The 18,617-nt window shown below is 36.1% G+C and overlaps 1 protein-coding gene and 1 pseudogene across 1 annotated transcript; both read left to right on the top strand.

Moving 5' to 3' along the window:
• Positions 1–820: 820 nt before the first annotated feature.
• LOC145584039 (putative protein phosphatase 2C 32) lies at positions 821–3,933 on the top strand (annotated as a pseudogene).
• Positions 3,934–14,635: 10,702 nt separating this feature from the next.
• On the top strand, positions 14,636–15,481 carry LOC145584038 (uncharacterized). The gene has a single exon (XM_081640978.1). The coding sequence runs from the start codon at positions 14,636–14,638 to the stop codon at positions 15,479–15,481; it is 846 nt and encodes a 281-aa protein (XP_081497104.1).
• Positions 15,482–18,617: the final 3,136 nt, after the last annotated feature.

Below are 18,617 nucleotides of genomic sequence, written 5' to 3'. Positions count from 1 at the left end.
TGGTTCTATATCAAGGTTTTAAGGTATGTAATTTTTCAAATTAGGGTTCTTGTAATTATCCCTTTCTTAAATTTAATAATAGCCCTAAAAATCGAATTAAACTTTATTGTTGATCAGTTAGCTGAGTAATTTTGATTGCGATTGTGTTCGTACTCCTCCATCAACGAAGAGCATCTTCCTCCTCAGCTTCGATCTCCAACGTTTTTCTATTAGAATTTTTTTTGCTGGTTTTTGAATTTGGGTTTAGCAATAGTACTTCTATTGAGGTTTAAAGGTATGTAATTTTCGAATAAAGGTTCTTGTAATTATCCCTTTTCTTAATTCAATAAGAGCCCTAAAATTCGAATTGAATTTCATGATTTCGACCTTGTGGTGTTGTTGTGGTTGATTAGTTTTGATTTGATTAGGAGATGTGGTATTTGCTTGTGTGCTGCCGATTTTAGGTTTAATTTGCTTATTCTTGTTAATGGAATTACTTTGCATTATATGAGTAGGATTACTCTGTAATTTTTTATTTGTTTGTTTTTGTTGTGAAACTTAGTATGCAGTATCAATTTGCATAATGTCAGTCTGTGTGATTACCTAGTTGAACTTAATGTGCTTTGTTTACTGATATTTTGATTTGTACTAATAGAAATTTTTAAAGCATAACTTCCCTCCTATACCTATTTTTATTCTGAAACTATTCAATAATTGTAGCAACATACTTAGTTGTTGGTTAATTTTCTTGATAAATGACTGCATTAGAAACTAAGGTGTAGTTAGTGCGATACATTGCTAAAGGTTTGCAAACATTTATCTGTGTTTGTTCTGGTTCGTAATGTACATGTCATCACCTCCAGGTTTAAGAGCTGTTCCTGAGTATATTGCAGTCAAGTCTGAACATAGGATTGTGAATTGAGATAGAGCACGATGAGGGTTAAGATTGTGGCAGAGTAGTGTCAGTTGAACAAATTTTGTTTGTGGGAAACTGGTCATTTGATGAAAGGATGTCGTGTATATCTGAATTGGCTCTACTTTTTATTCTTATCGTATTTGCCTTCTTCATTAAATTTCCTAAGGGGTTTTTACCTTCCTAGGTAGTAGTTAGGTGCCCTCTTTTTTTGTATGAAAAGTATTTCAGCATTGTTTGTTCTATCTAATACATAAATTTTTATTGAAAAATTAATTTAGATGAGTTCTGGTTAGGCCCAAGAAGCTCCAGTCAATACATATAAAGGTAGTTCTGTTTACTTAAACTAGGCTGTCTATGCTATAGAATTAAGGGGGTTTTGCTATTAAATTTGCTTACTCTATGCTAACAACCAAGTGGTGGTACATAACTTGGTCAAAGTCTTTAAAGAAAACCAGGAATTGCCATTTCAAAAAAGGAATTTTAAAATCCCAGATTAGATTAGGTCTAGCTGAATGTTGTAGTAATTTGTTTGAATTTATGGCTTAGGCTGCACTTTAACTCTTACAAATGATGATTAATATGTAACTAGGGAATCGAGAAATTTAAGAAGGCTACCCAGGAGGTTGATGGGAAGACATTGAGTGGCCAGGTAGAATGCTTCCCTTTGGAATTTGCGTCTGCTCCTTTTCTACTGTAGGTGCTCCTGGCATGTCACTCTTTGTTTTTGTGTATGATATTTTTACGAGGTTTTTCTAGCTGCTAAATCCACTTTTCAACAATTTTTTTGTCGTTCTTTTGAACCTCTGTTTTCTCCCCAAGATATTATCTTGCTGCTGTCTGAGACATTTTCACTAATCTTGACTCTAAATTGCTTGGAATTTAGTGTGTACGCCAGCTACGACTTGACTATATTAGAGTCAACTAGCGGTGAAGTTATTCATTGAGCTATTATTGTGGGGAAGTTTTCTCTGATAGCCATAGTACTAATTTTTTATTGGTTGATTTTTTATTTATTTTTCATGTTAAAATTAATTATACATGTTATTTCTTACGAAGTATTTTGTTATTTTCATGCAAAAAAAAAGTTTTCCTTTTGTCCCTAAAAGAACTCCAATATTGACTTTGGCATGGACTTCTGGAATCGTCGTTATTGAATGTGAACAAAACAATTGTTTCTTGTTAAGTAGGGCAGAGGGAGTAAAAATTTTAACCAGTGTCATGAATTCATGATTGCCATCCTTACATTCTAATAAAATGCATGCATGGAAGTATTATGTAACGGATGGACTACATTGTAGTAGTTTCAATAGTTGATGTTTGTATTGAAACATTGGAAATGCACGCAGGCATTTTTTGTTGTTGTTGATGGACAAAGAGGCCAAGCTGTAGCCAATTACGTTGCAAATCATTTAGGGAAAAACATTCTGAATGCATTTGAAAACCTTAAGGAAGAAGATTAGCAAGAAGTAGATCAAGCCATACGCGGCTACTTGGAAACTGATAGAGGATTCCTTAGTCAGGTAAATTACTAAAGCATAATCTTCTATAATCTGTATGTATGTATGTATGTAAAAACATTTTACAATTATTGATCGTGTCAAAGCGTCTATGTGACAAGAAAACGACTTATACATAATTAAATACATATAATTGATTTTGACATAGTCTATACCTTGAATAAAATCTACTTCAAATTAGCAATTTCCTTATTGATTCTTACATAGATTCGGGTGTTATGTCATGCATGAGAGCATGACTATTGAAATCTCTCAATCTTCTCATAATCTTCATCTTATTAATGAATATTTATATACTAAGGTACTTTTGTTACAACACTATTTGAATAATATATGATTGGAATTTTCTATTAAGAAACATTAAAGATGTAGCTTAGTACCCTTAATTTTTTATCTATTTTCAATGGAGTTAAAATCCTTTTTTTCCTGACTTTAGCTAGTTGAGTACATTAAATGGCCGTTAATAAAATGCTTGGATTTGTTATTAACCTTAAGAACCTCGATTCAATTTATAGGTCAGTTGGAAACAACCTTTTGGTTATTGCTTGCCTGAGATAGGTTATGCACATTTAACTTCATAACTTTGTGTAGAATAAGAGTTACCCCCAAGATTTCCTATCATACCCCATTTTACTTAGATCTACCCTTCCAATAGGACTTATCTCTTTGGACAAATCCCTTTTTACATCTTTTGAACTTATGGATGAGTCAAATTCTAGCATAGGATCAATCAATTCCGTACCATTGGTGTAGATTGATGAGAGATGGCCTTATCAAACTTAGCTTATCTATGGTTCACTCATGAATTACCAACAACTTGAATTAGCATCATTACTGCTACACCCGTTTCTAATTATTTGCAATGATTTGACATAAAGTGTGAGTACAAAATGTATAATCGTTGCAAATAATTTAAAACAAATATAGTGGAATATATTGTGATGATGATCTATATTGTATGTGCTAGTATTAACCAATATGCATGCTTTGAATACAGGATGTAAGCAGTGGAGCTTGTGCAGCGAGTGTGCTCATAAGGAACGGTGAATTACACGCTGCTAATGTTGGTGATTGTGGTGTAGTTTTGAGTAGAAGAGGATTAGCAACAAAACTAACACATGATCACCACCTAAGCAGAGAAGATGAGCGTTTTCGAATAGAAAACACAGTGAGTGCACCTAATATTGCACACCATGTTAACATTCCGAACTGCAGATTTACATTACTCAAATAATGAAATCATAAGATATTTGTCATGTTTAATCATAATATTGCAGGGTGACCAATTTGGGTGGCTTAATTAAGCTTTATTATTTTCTAATAATATTACAGGGTGGATTTGTACATAGCTGCAATGGAGTTTGGAGAATTCAAGGTACTCTAGCAGTGTCAAGAGCAGTAGGAAACCTGCATTTGAAAGAGTGGATTATTTCTGAATCCGAGATTCAGAAAGTCCCCTTAACTTCAGATTGTAGCTTCATTATAATGGCCTCTAATGGGCTTTGGGACAAGGTCCAATAAATCCTTTTGATTGTCACTCCTATTATATGTCACCCCTCAACAATAATAAGTCACACATAACAAATGCATAGTATTAATCACGAGTTCACGACATTGAGATGATTTTAACAAGTACCCATTTCACTATATTAAATTTTATACTTCCTATGTATTTTATAACGAATTACAATGGTCCCTAACCGGTTCCAATTTTAATTCTGAGTACCCAGAATTTTTGGACACCCCTAAATCTAATTTGTTGGAATATATCCTAATTAGGGTCATTTTGTACCAAAAGAAAGGTTTTTATCATTTCAGTGTAATAATAATAGAGGGTTAAATTACAATTGAAAATATGCATTGAGATGATTTTAACAAGTACCCTTAACTTCCTATATTAAATTTTATACTTCCTATGTATTTTATTAAATGCATCATTTTTTTAAAACTAGAAATTTTTAATTTTGGTACATAACTTCACTTTCCTATTAGTTAAAATTCACTTTAATTTTCTCATATCAAATGGTCTCTCTTTATTTTTTCTCTCTACTGCTCTTTAATTCAAAAATTGTTTAGGAGACCATAATTATAAAAGTAATACATCCTTCATTTTGTAATAATTGTAACACTTTTATTTTACATCCGTTTCATAATAGTTGCAACATTTTCTAATTTGGTAAAGACCCACTAATATTTTATTATTTCTCTTTCTCCTACAAACTCCACTTATACTATTTTTTAATTATTTCTCTCTCCTAGAGCATCCTTAACAATAAACAAATAAAATTACTACGTATTTGTGTTACTATTGGAATAAAATAATGTAAAAAAATGATAGAAAGATGAATAGTGGCATGAACAAATGTGAAAACCAAATCGTTTGTGAAAATTATTTGTTTGACAAAACTCACTTTTGTTGATTATTTTAATGATGAATATTATAAATTATGTATGCATTTTAATTTTTAGGAAAAGATAAATTGTGGTGGGGTGTGGTTCCCTCTAGGTCGAGCCTTGGGAGGGTTTGTGTTCTAGCTTTCTGGCTAGGGTTTCCTCGTTTTCGAGGTTTTTCTCGATCAAAGATCGAGATTTTTTGCCTTTTTCTTATCAAATTTTGTGCTCGTGAATCTAGTTACTAGACTAATGGTTGAATCAGACCAAACCCTAACGATTGTGGAGATGGAGAATGGTGAAGGAAGCTCTAAGGATGCGTTGAGAAAGATAGATCCTGATGAAGCAATTGTTTGGGATGATATTGGAGAAGATGATGAGGACGCTCAAATTGAACTTGTGTTAGTAGGTAAACTCTGGACTAGACGTAATATTTACATTAATGCTTTATCGCTACTATGAAGGGTGTATGGCAACCTAAATATGGGGTCGATATCTCAAATATTGGGAATAATCGATTTTTGTTTCAATTTTATCATCGGAGGGATAAGCAGCGTATACTAGATGAGCAACCATGGCACTTTAATAGGCATGCTCTGATTCTTGGGTGATACTACAGACTCTATAAAACCTTCTGATATTAACCTTTTCCACTTGCCTATGTGGGTTAGAATATAATACCCCGTATTTTTATACGTATTTTCTAATTAATTAGTTAGGAATTATTTTATAAAAAGGGTATTTTAGTAAATTTATTATTTGAAGCCAAAATAATATTTGAATTTTGGCGCCAAAAGTATTTTGAAAACTAATCCTTATTTTGGATAAGATTTATTATCCATTTATCTTATTTTAAAAATCGAATTATTTACATATTTCGGATATTTTAATTAAAGCAAAATAATATTTTATTTAATTATTTTAGATGGCCGAAAATTCCCAATATTTAGCTAGGGATTTCGGACTTTCCATGTATGGAAAATCTGATTTTTCTTGGTTATTTATTGGTGAATAATAGGTATTTAATTAATTAATTATTTATTCTGTATTATTTGTACAATTATTTTATTCCTTAAAACCAAGCAAAATCTTCCTAAATAATCCTAGAGAAATCCGAAAATCTGAGCTATGGGAAGCTCAATATTTTCGGCCCTCTCTAATTATTTAGGGGAATTTATTTTGGTAAAATTGTATATTTAATTATCTCCCAAAATCTCTTATTTTCCTTAATTCTATTTCTCCATCTTTTTAATATTTGATCATCAAATTCTCTTGCCTTTTATTCTTCTTAATTGTTCCCCAAGTAATTCCAATTTTCTTATTATTTTTCATGACAAACATACCTTCCATATTTAATTATACATAATCACCTTAGTATCAAAACCTTCCTTAATTCTTTTACTCACTTCTCTAAGTAATTCCATAAACCCTACTTGCCATAATTCTTCCCACATTCTCTTGCTATAATTCTTATATGAGCTAGCTTATAAGTACCCCTCCATACCTCTCACATTCTTCACACCAATTCTTTTCTTTTCTTCTCCTCTTTTTACACAAATCATCCCGTTTATCTTTGAAGCCAATTTTCGGGCACTTCTGGTCAGTTTTTGGAGTATTGACGTTTACAGAAGATTGTTCCTGTCGAAAAATCCTTGAGGTTAGGCTCAAGAATCACCCAATTCAGAGTTATATCAAAGGAGTTACAGCCTCTGCAAGTTCTGCCTATTCTTTCCAACGCAAATCCAATTCTTCTCTTTTCCTTGATTTCTTATCTTTTCTTCTTCTCTTCTCTTATTCAATTATTATTATTATTACTATTACTATTATTATTATTATTATTATGGGGGATTTATAAAAATTATTATGAGTAGTTTTAAATATATAAAATCAGATTTTTAATGATGTTTATGAAAATTAATTTAAAAGGTTCATGTGCATATAGTTGGGGGTTTTTAATTTAATTATTGTGATTATTTGTTAACCTTATATTGATTAAGGTTATATTTATTTGTAGGGTGTGTTCGATCAAGATTCTTGAGGTTCTTTTTGTGTGATTTTGCTAAGCAAGGATCAAGGTATGTTAGGTAACTAGATACCTTGAAAGTGATTGGTTTGAATAAGCATGTTTGTATGATTTTATGATGATTGAATTAAATTGAGTTAAATTGAATTGAATTATGATTTATGAAATAAGAGCATGTTTAAATACATTGGTTTTGATAAATAAATTGGAGTATTGATTTTATATCATGTTTTAAATAATTAAAATTATTATTCATGTTTAAAAGGTTTGATTTTGAAAGCATGTGGAATTAAATAAAAAGGAGTTTGAATTATTATTATTAAAAGTTGGAATTATTGGATTTAAAGAGGATTTATTGAATTATTATTATTAATGCTTTACAAGCATGTTGGTAATCCCACTATGCGGATTTGGTTTATTGATAAGGCCTTGGACTTTGTATGACTGGGTCTTTCCTCAAGAATAACCTTGTAATATAAGGAGACTAGCTTGGGGGGTGTGCACACTTGGGTGAGGAATTGGTTTTAAAGGAATTGGTTTTAAAGGAATTGGATTAAAAGGAATTGGTTTTAAAGAGGAATTGGTTTATTGAATTGACTATCGATATTGATTATTGAAATTGGTTTTGGAATTTTGAGTTGGAGTTATTGGTTAAATCATTGGAAAGGATGGAATTGATTTCAAAAGCATGTTTGCTAATAAATTGAGTTTAATTATCTTGCACTTATCGTACTTAGCATATTTTGCTAATCCGTATTTCTTATTTTGTTTTGGTTCGCCCTGTTTACCTTAATGGTAAGCAGTGTTGACTAATTTCAGGTGGAGTCAATAATTGAGCATATGGAGTCCCGGGAATGGTTTCACCTAGATTAGGAAATGTTGGTCTTGTGTTTATTTTTGAGTACTTATGACAATGGTTACTATTTGTAGTCTATTATTAATAAGAGAAGAGTATTGAAGTTTTCCGCTGCAAAGTATTGGTTTTGTTTAGTAAGTTTGAGTAGCCTTGCGTAATCACACGGCGGTAATACGCTTAAATCTATCTCTACGATATAATTATACGTATTATACTAGTATTTCCGTAGAGAGAGTTTGGGGGTGTTACAAAGTGGTATCAGTTTTAACGGTCCTAAAAAGATTAAAATTGGAGTAATAATAAAATTGTGGGTAGACTTAAAAAGGGCATATAGGATAGAAAGAGTTTCGCATTTGTGTGAGAGTCAAAAGCTTTATTTTTATATAAAACTATTTTCCTATTTGTGGAAAGATGAATGAGAAAAGGATGCTCGAGTTCTCTACCGAGGCCTATAATGGGTACGACTCTCTCTCTAGGAAAGGCTCTCCTCAACGTCGTAGGTAAATTTCCTGGGAGACGCGGGCTCAACTGTCCTATAATCATGATTCAAGTACATATTTATTATTTTCGAAAATAAAAAGAATTGAAATTATTTGAAACTTGAGTATGCGATTATGTGTGCATTAAAGTTGGTGTTAAAACACCTTAGAGCTTGGTCAAGAGGTTCGAAAATTTTGAGTCATTACCCATGGTTGGGTGATCTTGAGTTATGCTTGATTGATTGAGTCATGAATTGCTTATTGCAAATGGATTTTGAATTGAATTGTTTGTGTGATTTAGCATTTAATTAATTGTTTTGCATGTGTGTGTGAAACAGATGGAAAAGATTAATGAAATGAGACACAATTATTTTAACATTCACTACTTGAAAGATAGCGGAGTCACAGTTAGTGAGTTTATGACTGGAATTGTCACTTTGGCCTTAACCCTTTATGAGAAGTTTGATCAGGAAGTCTTAACCCAACAACCTTGGATGGTCCTTTTGGCCTTGGCCCATTTACCTAGAATTGAGAAATATCAACCTCTCTTTGACAATTATGGGGATGTGATCAAAGAAAATGGGATGTGGAATGAGAAGCATCATCATGAAGGGAAATGGTTAGCAAGCCTGTCTAACCTTAAGAGGGACTTGCACTATGTGGAGCGCAAGTATAAACCTAGGAGGAAAGCTGTGAAAATTCCCAAGCCCCTAAAGAATTGCACCTTTGGAGTAAATGACCAAATGTACTACCTAAATGCCCAAGTACCTTTTTCTTACCCAAGGAAGCATCATGAATATGTGGAATCTAGTGATGAGTCCATACCACCTCTTGGTAGGGGCAAGAATTACCGTTCTCCTAGCCAAACTCCAAGCTATGAACCTCCAAAGCGTCCTAGCCCAAAAGTCCATTTTCATGTTGCAAAAAGGCCTAGAAATCGTTCTCAAACTGCAAAAGAAAGAGCCCAAAACCCCAACGCTTCTTCAAGCCAACCTCGTGGTGATGTAAGCCTAGTAAAAAGCCCAAGTTACAATCCTGGCCCGGACAGAAATATAAGTAAGTCTGGGTCAAGCTTATCAGGCCTTATTCCAAGCAATAGTGGTTACAACCCAACTCTCATGGCCGAACCAAGTAATAGAAGTGATGATCCAGATTATGATCCTATTGAAGATGGTTATGCTCGTAATGTTGCTTGATTGAATGATTTTGAACTATGGTTTTTGTTTAATGTTTCAATAATTGTCCTAAATGACAAAGTTGTATTTTCATTAATTATAAATGAAATAAAATGAATTATTTGAAATTTCTCTATGTTATTAAGTGAATTAAATGCTTATATGATAGAACTTGTTTTAATTTTCAAAGTATAATAATTAAACCCAGGAAGTATGTCTGCAAGAATGAGAGATCAAGTGAGAAGTAAGCGCACTGGTTCCAAAGTAGGGAAGGTCCTTAGAAAGCTAACCTATATTACTGAGAACATCACGAAAGTGGTGAACAAAGGAAACCGAAGCTTTGACCTTGACTCCTATAGTGAGGTTTTCAAGAGAGTTGCTGCAGCCAAACCACCTGTTTACTTGGGAAAGGAGGACCCTGCCAGTCTTAAAAACTGGATTAGGGAGTTTGATAAGTTGTTTGATGCAATTAATTTCCCAAGTGAGCTGAGGGTGAACAATGGGGTTTATTATATAAGGGAGGAAGCTGATTTATGGTGGGCCTAAAGAAAAGATGAGCTGATGAAGAAACCAAACTTTGGGTGGGATAAGTTTAAGGAAGCCTTAAGAGAAAAGTTTTACCCTTCCTACCTGAGAAAGGAGAAGTGCATGGAGTGCACCAACCTAAGGATGGGAAACATGTCAATCAGTGAATATTACAACAAGTTCATTGAGTTAATGAGGTTTGCCCTGGAAGTAGTCCCTACTGAAACCATTAAGGCTTAGAGATTTGAGCAAGGCCTAACCTTGACCCTTCAAGGGAAGTTAGGGGGAGTGACCTTTGAGACCCTGGATGAAGTGTATGGCCGTGCAGCCCATCTGTATGGAATCAAGGGGAGGGAAATGGAGCATGCTGGAGAGAAAAGGAAGAACTCGGACTCTTCTCACGGGGGTGAAAAGAGGCATAAGCCCAATGGGAGCTACCAAGGAAATTCTGGAGATAGGAGGGACAACAAGGGAAACTTTGGAAAAGGGAATAGGGGCCAGTCGTCCAACCAAAAGGGGAATGGGAACCAAAGGGGTGAGAGACCCAAGAGGAAGTATTTCTGCAAGAGGTGTGAGAAAGACCACCCAAGGAAGGACTGTGAGGGGAACCCGGTAACTTGTCGTTAATGTCAGAAGTTGGGACACCGTGAGTACGAGTGTTTTAAGAAGGAAGCTAATGTTAAGTCTGGGAAGGTGAAAGAGTCTAGTGCACCTAGTAAACCACATCACTCTAGTGGACCTACACCCAAGGCTGAAACCAGTAGCGGTGCAGGAGGTGCCCCAAAGGGTTGTGTGTTCGTGATGAATAGCCGTCAGGCTGAGTCTGCTAATGATGTGGTAATTGGTGTTTTCTTTATAAATTCTTTGCCTGTGAAAGTCTTGTTTGATTCAGGTGCGTCGCATTCTTTTATTTCTAAGAATGTAGTTGGGAGTCTCGGGTTAGAAAGTCTTGAGTCAGTTTCTCTAGACGTGTCTATTCCGTCTGGGGAAGTAAAGAGTTGTTCGAGATTGTTTTTTAGTGTGCCTATTTCCATTTCTGGGGTAGAATTTCTGGCAGATTTGATTGACTTTGATTTGAATGACTTCGATGTGATTTTGGGTATGGATTTGTTGGGAAAGTATGAAGCAAAGATTGATTGTGCGGTTGAAAAGGTTACTTTCACTAGCCCAAGTAAGACCAAAGTGGTACATAAAAAGTAAGGGAAAAGTTCAGGGTTGAGAATCGTGTCTGCAATATAACTACAGAAGCTGGTTAAGAAGGGTTGTCCTTTGTTTTTGTGTAGTGTTCAAGAGATTGAAAGTGAGGAAAAGAAGGGTGATGAGAGTATTCCTGTTGTAGAAGAGTTTCCAGATGTGTTTCCAGACGAGATTCCAGGTATGCCACCAGTAAGGGATGTTGAGTTCACTATCGACCTAGTTCCTGGTACTGGACCTATTTCTAAGGCTCCATATAGGATGGCTCCAGCTGAGATGAGGGAGTTGAAGACTCATTTGGATGATTTGTTGGAGAAAGGTTACATTAAACCTAGTTCATCACCTTGGGGAGCCCTAATATTGTTTGTGAAGAATAAGGATGGAAGTATGAGGTTGTGTATTGATTATCGGGAATTGAACAAGGTGACAGTGAAGAATAAGTATCCATTGCCAAGGATCGATAATTTGTTTGACAAGTTGAAAGGAGCAGGATTATTTTCAAAGATAGATTTGAGATCAGGATATCATCAATTGAGAACTGCGGAGCAAGATATTACAAAAAGTGCTTTAAGGACCCGTTATGGTCACTATGAGTTCACAGTTATGCCATTTGATTTGACCAATGCACCAGCAGTGTTCATGGATTTGATGCATGGGATTTTCAGGCCATACTTGGACAAGTTTGTAGTGGTGTTTCTTGATGATATTTTGATTTATTCAAAGGATGAAGAAGAGCATAAGGAGCATTTGAGGAAAGTGTTATCATGTTTAAGAGAGCATCAATTGTATGCCAAGTTGTCTAAGTGTGAGTTTTGGTTGGAGAAAGTAGCATTTTTGGGCCATGTGATTTCCAAGGACGGAGTTGCAGTAGACCCAAGTAAGATTCGAGCTATGAGTGATTGGCCAACCCCAAAGAATGTGTCCAATGTAAAGAGTTTTCTGGGTTTGGCAGGCTATTACAGAAGGTTTGTGGAAGATTTTTCAAGGATTTCAAAGCCCATGACCAGTTTAATGAAAAAGGAGCATAAGTTCTTATGGACTCCAGAGTGTGAGGAGGCGTTTAAGATCCTGAAAGAAAGATTAACCACAGCACCTGTGCTGGCTCTGCCGGATGGAAGAGATTTGTATGAGGTGTATAGTGATGCATCGAGGTTTGGACTAGGATGTGTTTTGATGCAAAGTCGAAGAGTGATTGCGTATGCTTCGAGGCAATTGAAGGCCCATGAGGGGAATTATCCAACCCATGATATGGAGTTAGCTGCAATAGTGTTTGTCTCGAAGATTTGGAGGCATTACTTGTATGGGGTGACTTGTAGGATTTTTACGGATCATAAGAGTTTGAAGTGCATTTTCACCCAAAAGCATTTGAATGGAAGGCAGAGACGATGGTTGGAGTATATGAGTGATTATACATTGGACATTCAGTATCATGAGGGAAAGGCTAATGTGGTGGCAGATGCTTTGAGCGGGAAGTCAGAACATACGGTGAATGTGATGGTAGTACCAGATCAGTTATGTGTGGAATTTCAGAAGTTGAACTTGGAAGTAATGGAGCATGGTGAAGTGACTAGGATGTTGAATGCCTTGGTGATTTAACCATCCATTTATGATGAGATAAGGGAAAGCCAATTGGAAGATGAGAAGTTAAAGACAATTAAGAAGAAGATTGATGAAGGACAAGTGTTGGATTTCACCATTGGTGATGAAGGAAGTATCCGTTTTAAGGGAAGATGGTGTGTACCGCAGAATCGTGGAGATCTGAAACAAAGATTGATGGAAGAAGCCCATAATTCTCCTTATTCAATGCATCTTGGAGGGGATAAGTTGTATAAGGACATGAAGAAGACTTTTTGGTGGCCCAATATGAAGAGAGAAGTGGCTGAATTTGTGGCTAAGTGTTTGACATGTCAGAAGGTGAAGATTGAGCATCGCAGGCCTCAAGGAAAGGTCCAATCCTTGGAGGTGCCCAAGTGGAAATGGGATTCAATTTCTATGGATTTTGTGGGAGCTTTGCCAAAGACCAAGGCAGGGAATGACACTATTTGGGTAATAGTGGACAGGTTGACGAAGTCAGCAGCGTTCATACCCATGAGAAGTACTTAGACTGTGGATCAGTTGGGAAGAGCTTATGTGAAGTTTGTGGTGAAGTACCATGGGGTACCCACGGATATCATTTTGGATAGATATTCAAGATTTTTGTCTAACTTTTGGAAAAGTTGCAAAAGGCAATGAGAACGAAGTTGTTAATGAGCACAACATTTCACCCGGCAACAGATGGTCAAACGGAAAGAACGATTCAGTCATTGGAGGACATGTTGAGAGCTTGTGTGATGGAGTATCAAGGGTCTTGGGAAGACCACTTGGATTTGATAGAGTTCTCTTACAACAATAGTTACCATGCAAGCATTGGAATGGCACCGTTTGAAGCATTATATGGTCGGAAGTGTAGAAGCCCAGTTTGTTGGAATGATATAAGTGAGACTATAGTACTTGGACTAGAGATGATTGAGGATATGGTGAAGCAGGTCAAGTTGATCCAAGAAAAGATTAAAGCAGCCCAAGATCGACAGAAAAGCTATGTTGATTTGAAAAGGAGGGAGGAAGAATATGAAGTTGGAGAGAAGGTTTTGTTGAAGATTTCACCCATGAAAGGTGTGATGAGGCTTGGAAAGAAGGAGAAGTTGAGCCCAATGTACATAGGGCCTTATGAGATCATCCAAAGAGTAGGAAAAGTGGCTTATACTGGATTTGCCTAACGAGCTAGAAAGGGTTCACAATGTGTTCCATGTGAGCCAAATTCGAAAGTATATTCCGGATGTGACACATGTGTTGCAACCAGAAACCATTGAGATGGATGAGAATTTGACTTACGAGGAAAGACCAGTAAAGATTCTTGATTCTAAAGTCAGGAGCACCAGGAACAGGGATGTGAGTATTGTGAAAGTGTTATGGTCAAATCAGAAAACTTAGGAGGCTACATGGGAAGTCGAGGCTGATATGAGGAAACGTTAACCAGAGCTGTTTGCCTAAGGTTAGTGCTCGAGTTACGGGGGCGTAACTCCTTTTAAGGGGGGTAGAGGGCGATAGAGTTTCGCGCATCTACTTTTCGAGTCATTTTTGAGTGATTTCGAGTCTTACTTGAGTTTGGTTGGAGTCTTGAGTCAAGTTAGGATGTGCATGAACCAACAATTTCAAAATGACTGGAAGCGAACTATTAGGTACATTGATCATAGCATGGAGGGGAATATGAGTATATCTGGAGAAAAAAGGAAAGGTTTGGAGAAAGAAAGTACAGGAAGTAGCAGCATGATAGTGGATGACTTGGTAGTAATAAAAGGAGAGCTATAGAGAATTCTGCTGTTAATGTGGCGAGCCCCATACAATGGGCTCTTGGTGATCAATGAGCTACATAATCTCGTGGAATTCTCTTGGGTAGTAATAAAAGGAGAGCTATAGAGAACTCTGAGACACGATTGAAATCTTTTGAATTTGAAAAAATAAAACAAAAAAGAATTATGAGTGTGCTTTGGTGGTTGAGTGTGAAAGAGAGGGAAGGAAAAGAAGGGATGTGTTAGCTCTAATGTGGAAGAGTTCGGTGGATGTTGCGGTGAACACTTACTCTATGAATCACATTGATGTGGATATAAACTCAAATCGGCAAGACCGGTGGCGATTTACAGGAATTTATGGTCACCCCAAGGACGAGAATAAATTCATGACAGATCTTCTTTTAAAGGGGTTGTGGGATGCTCAGGGGAGACCGTGGCTTTATGGTGGTGACCTCAGTCTCATGCTGCAGTCAAGCGAAATGATGGGAGGCCGGGTTTTTTGTAGTGAGGAAGCCGACATTTTGAGGGAGGCCATCGATTACTGCTATCTTGAAGATCTCGGTTATGTTGGTCACGACTTTACATGGTCAAATAACCGTGGGGGAGCTGAGAACATTCAAGAACGGTTAGACCGTTTCCTTGCAAACCGTGCGTGGAGGGACTTATTCCCAAGCTCTTTTGTCTCACACCTTACTAAGAGGAAGTTAGACCATTTACTGATCCTTTTGTGTATTAAAGAAGCTCTCCATACTTCCAAGAAAAAAAAGAAGTTGCACCAGTTTGAAGCAATGTGGTTGCTTGATGAAAATTGTGCGGAGATTGTATCCGATGCTTGGGAAAAAGGAGGTGACCTTTGTTCAAAAATTGGCTTTACCTCTTCAAACTTGAGTGCGTGGAGTAGGGGAAAATTTGGAGATTTCATGAAGGAGTTACAAGCTTGCAAGGGGAAAATGGAGCAGCTTATGGGGGAAGATCAAACTGAGGAAGTGATCGCTCAAATGCGGGCAATCAATGACAGAACGGACGAGTTAGAGAGAAGGGAAGAGATGTACTGGAAACAAAGGAGCAGGCCAGACTGGCTAAAGCATGGTGATTAAAACACCACGTTTTTTCACATGAAGACGAAGCAACAAGTTGCACGAAATCAGATAAAAAAAATTAAAGATGCGGCAGGGGCTGAGTTTAAGGACGAAGAGCAGATTACAGAAGTTTTTATGAATTATTTTCAGGAGCTCTTTGCGAAAAATAGTCATGTTGAACCGGAACCAGTCATTGAGAAGCTGGAAGCAATTGTCACTGAGCTATAATACAACAATCTGGCAGCCCCCTTTACCGCGGAGGAGGTCCGAACAGCTCTGTTCCAGATGCATTCTACAAAAGCCCTTGGACCCGATGGTATGTCTGCAATCTTTTTTCAGAAAATTTGGGATATTATTGGTTTGGATGTTGTGGAGGAAGTGTTGGATATTTTGAATAAAAATGGGGCATATGTTCTATTAATCAGACTCATATTGTGTTAATCTCGAAAAAGAAAGAGTGTGAGTCTCTTGTTGATTATAGACCTATTAGCTTGTGTAATGTGCTGTATAAAATTGTCACTGAAGTACTAGCTAACAGATTGAAGATAGTACTTCCCTTTATTATTCATGAGTCGCAGAGTGGTTTTGTTTCGGGCCAGTTGATAACTGACAATATTTTAGTTGCATACGAGCGTTTCCATTATCTTCGAAAAAAGAAGAAAGGAAAAAAGGGCTTCCTAGGTCTAAAGCTCGATATGAGTAAGGCCTATGATAGGATTGAATGAGATTTTTTGCAAAGAATGATGATCAAATTGGGTTTGCCGGAGTCATTTGTGAGTTTGATTATGAAATGTGTTAGCTCTGATGATTTTGAGGTGTTGGTAAATGGGCAACCATCAAGAAGTTTCAAGCCTACCAGAGGGCTTAGACAGGGTGATCCTATCTCTCCTTTTCTCTTCAAAATGTGTGCCAAAGGCTTGTCATCGTTGCTCTGGGATGCAGAAAGGAGAAAATTAATTCATAGGGTTAAAATTGGGAGAAATGTCAATCCAATTTCTCATTTATTTTTTGCAGATGTTTTGTGAGGGCAACGGAGGAGGAGGTGGATAATGTGTTAGGAATTCTCTCCACTTATGAAATAGCTTCGGGTCAGAAACTGAATATGGACAAGTCAGAGGTATCTTTCAGCCGAAACATAGAGCAAGAACGAAAAAACACGCTTCAGATGAAGTTAACTTTTAAGGCTGTCAAAGAACATGACAAATTATCTTGGACTATTGTAGACACCTAATTGTGTCTCCCCAAAAACCAAACCCACTGATGAATATCTTTCACGTCTTTTGATTATCGAACAAGGTGAAATGTGAAAAGTCTTGTGATGCGGTTGTTTTAATAAAAATACTTCTTTCTGTTTTCAAAAATATATCTTTTCTTACTCTATTTATGGAAAATGTCCAGTCCAATTTAGTTTGGTCCATGATAAGGGTCCAATAATAGTGTAGTTGGATTGGGCTCGAAAAGAGCTTTCCAACGATATATTATAAACCCAATTCCGATGAATAATGAGGAAGTTATGGCCAAAATACTAAATTGGGCCTGAAATGAGTTTTATATACGGCCCAATGATCAAGTGGAGGGCCTATTAATTATCATTCCTAAAATCATTAGGATTGATTTTAATTTTCTAGAACAATATAGAAGATTATCTTAAATTCTAGTGGAATTAAGATTAGTAATTATATCTTTTAGAAAATATAAGAATTTTATTTGGAATAAAACAAGTGTTTTAAAAGATTAAATCTGATTTTAAAAGATAAGTACGGACTTTAATTAATCTAATTTAATTAGATTAAGGATTCCGTACGGATTTTAGATAACGTGTTCTCCATCGCGAAACGACAGGACCCATCGCGTCGCGATGGACACTGTCGCGCTGCGATGGGAGCAGTATTACTCCGAATCAAATTCGATCTTTTTCTGATCGTTTCAGGACTTTTTTTCCTTATAAATAGGGTCTTTATTCTCCGTTTTCAATCACCTACAATCAACAATCTTTCTATTTTCTTCTATCTCTTGAGCAATAACTTGTTCTTTCTCCCTCTTTCTAGCCTAGCCTTTTTACAACAATACCGCATTCACGAGTTCTAGATACACCTAGCCAAATTCGAAGTTGCCTTCGCCCTAGACGTGAAAGGTTGATAATTTCTGAGGGTTTGGTCCCAAATCCCTATTTCAATTATTTAAATTAATTGTTTGATTTAATATTTTCCTTGAAGTTAATAGCGCGTGTATTGTTTTGATAGAAAGAGATACGAGGCAATAAAGTAAGTTGTTTTATTGTTATATATCTTTAGAAAGCATGTTTTGATTATTTTAATTCCTAGTATCATGTCAGGATGTCTTTATTATTCCTAGTATCATGTTTAGGGTATTAACTAATATTTCTAATATCATGTATGTTTCTGGTATCATGCTTAGGTTGTTTCCTATTTCTTTTATCATGTCAGTATCATGTTAGGGATAAAGCTTTGATCTTTGATGTTTAGTGACATGCTAGGATTTGTTATTAATCTTGTTAGTATCATGCCTAGGATCTTGCTAATATTATTATGCTTTGATGAGGATATCGTTATGATGATGATGATTTGTTGTGTTAATAATTATTATTGTTGCTTGATATATATTATGTTATTGCTTGATCACGCCCTCTCTTGCAGGTTTAAAGGGAATTTGTACTAGTAATCACGCTTAATAAGATAATTAATAATTTGATTTTAGGTTAATATGATTTTAATTCAAGTCATCGCCAATAATAGATTTGTTTGCGCATTAATATTCAACCGACATAGATTAAACAGGTTTAGGATTAATATATTGATTGTATGTTAGTCAGAAAGCGCACATGAATATGAGAAGAATAAAGTAGAGGCCTATTTTTAGGGCAGGTTCAATCTCTTTTAGGTTGGATTTGTACCTTCATCCCCGAATATCCAGTCATGGTTCCAGACCACTATGGAGTTAACGATCTCCTGGATCGTTAAGGTGTGTAACCTTCACCCTGTGAACGATTTATAAGTTCCTAAAACTTGTTGGCGACTCTTTTGCTCTAGCTTCCTTCCCTTTGCACGCTACCATGCTTAAGTGTATGGTCACAGTGGGGCTCAAGTGTGGGATGCTTGAAATACTCCCTACAACTACCAACTTACATTGGTAG

Source organism: Chenopodium album, chromosome 16, assembly GCF_948465745.1.
Source record: "Chenopodium album chromosome 16, dcCheAlbu1.1, whole genome shotgun sequence".
NCBI classification, from domain to species: Eukaryota; Viridiplantae; Streptophyta; class Magnoliopsida; order Caryophyllales; family Amaranthaceae; genus Chenopodium; species Chenopodium album.
The sequence above is the reverse complement of the archived record's forward strand: the minus strand, read 5'-3'. Positions and strand labels throughout refer to the sequence as shown.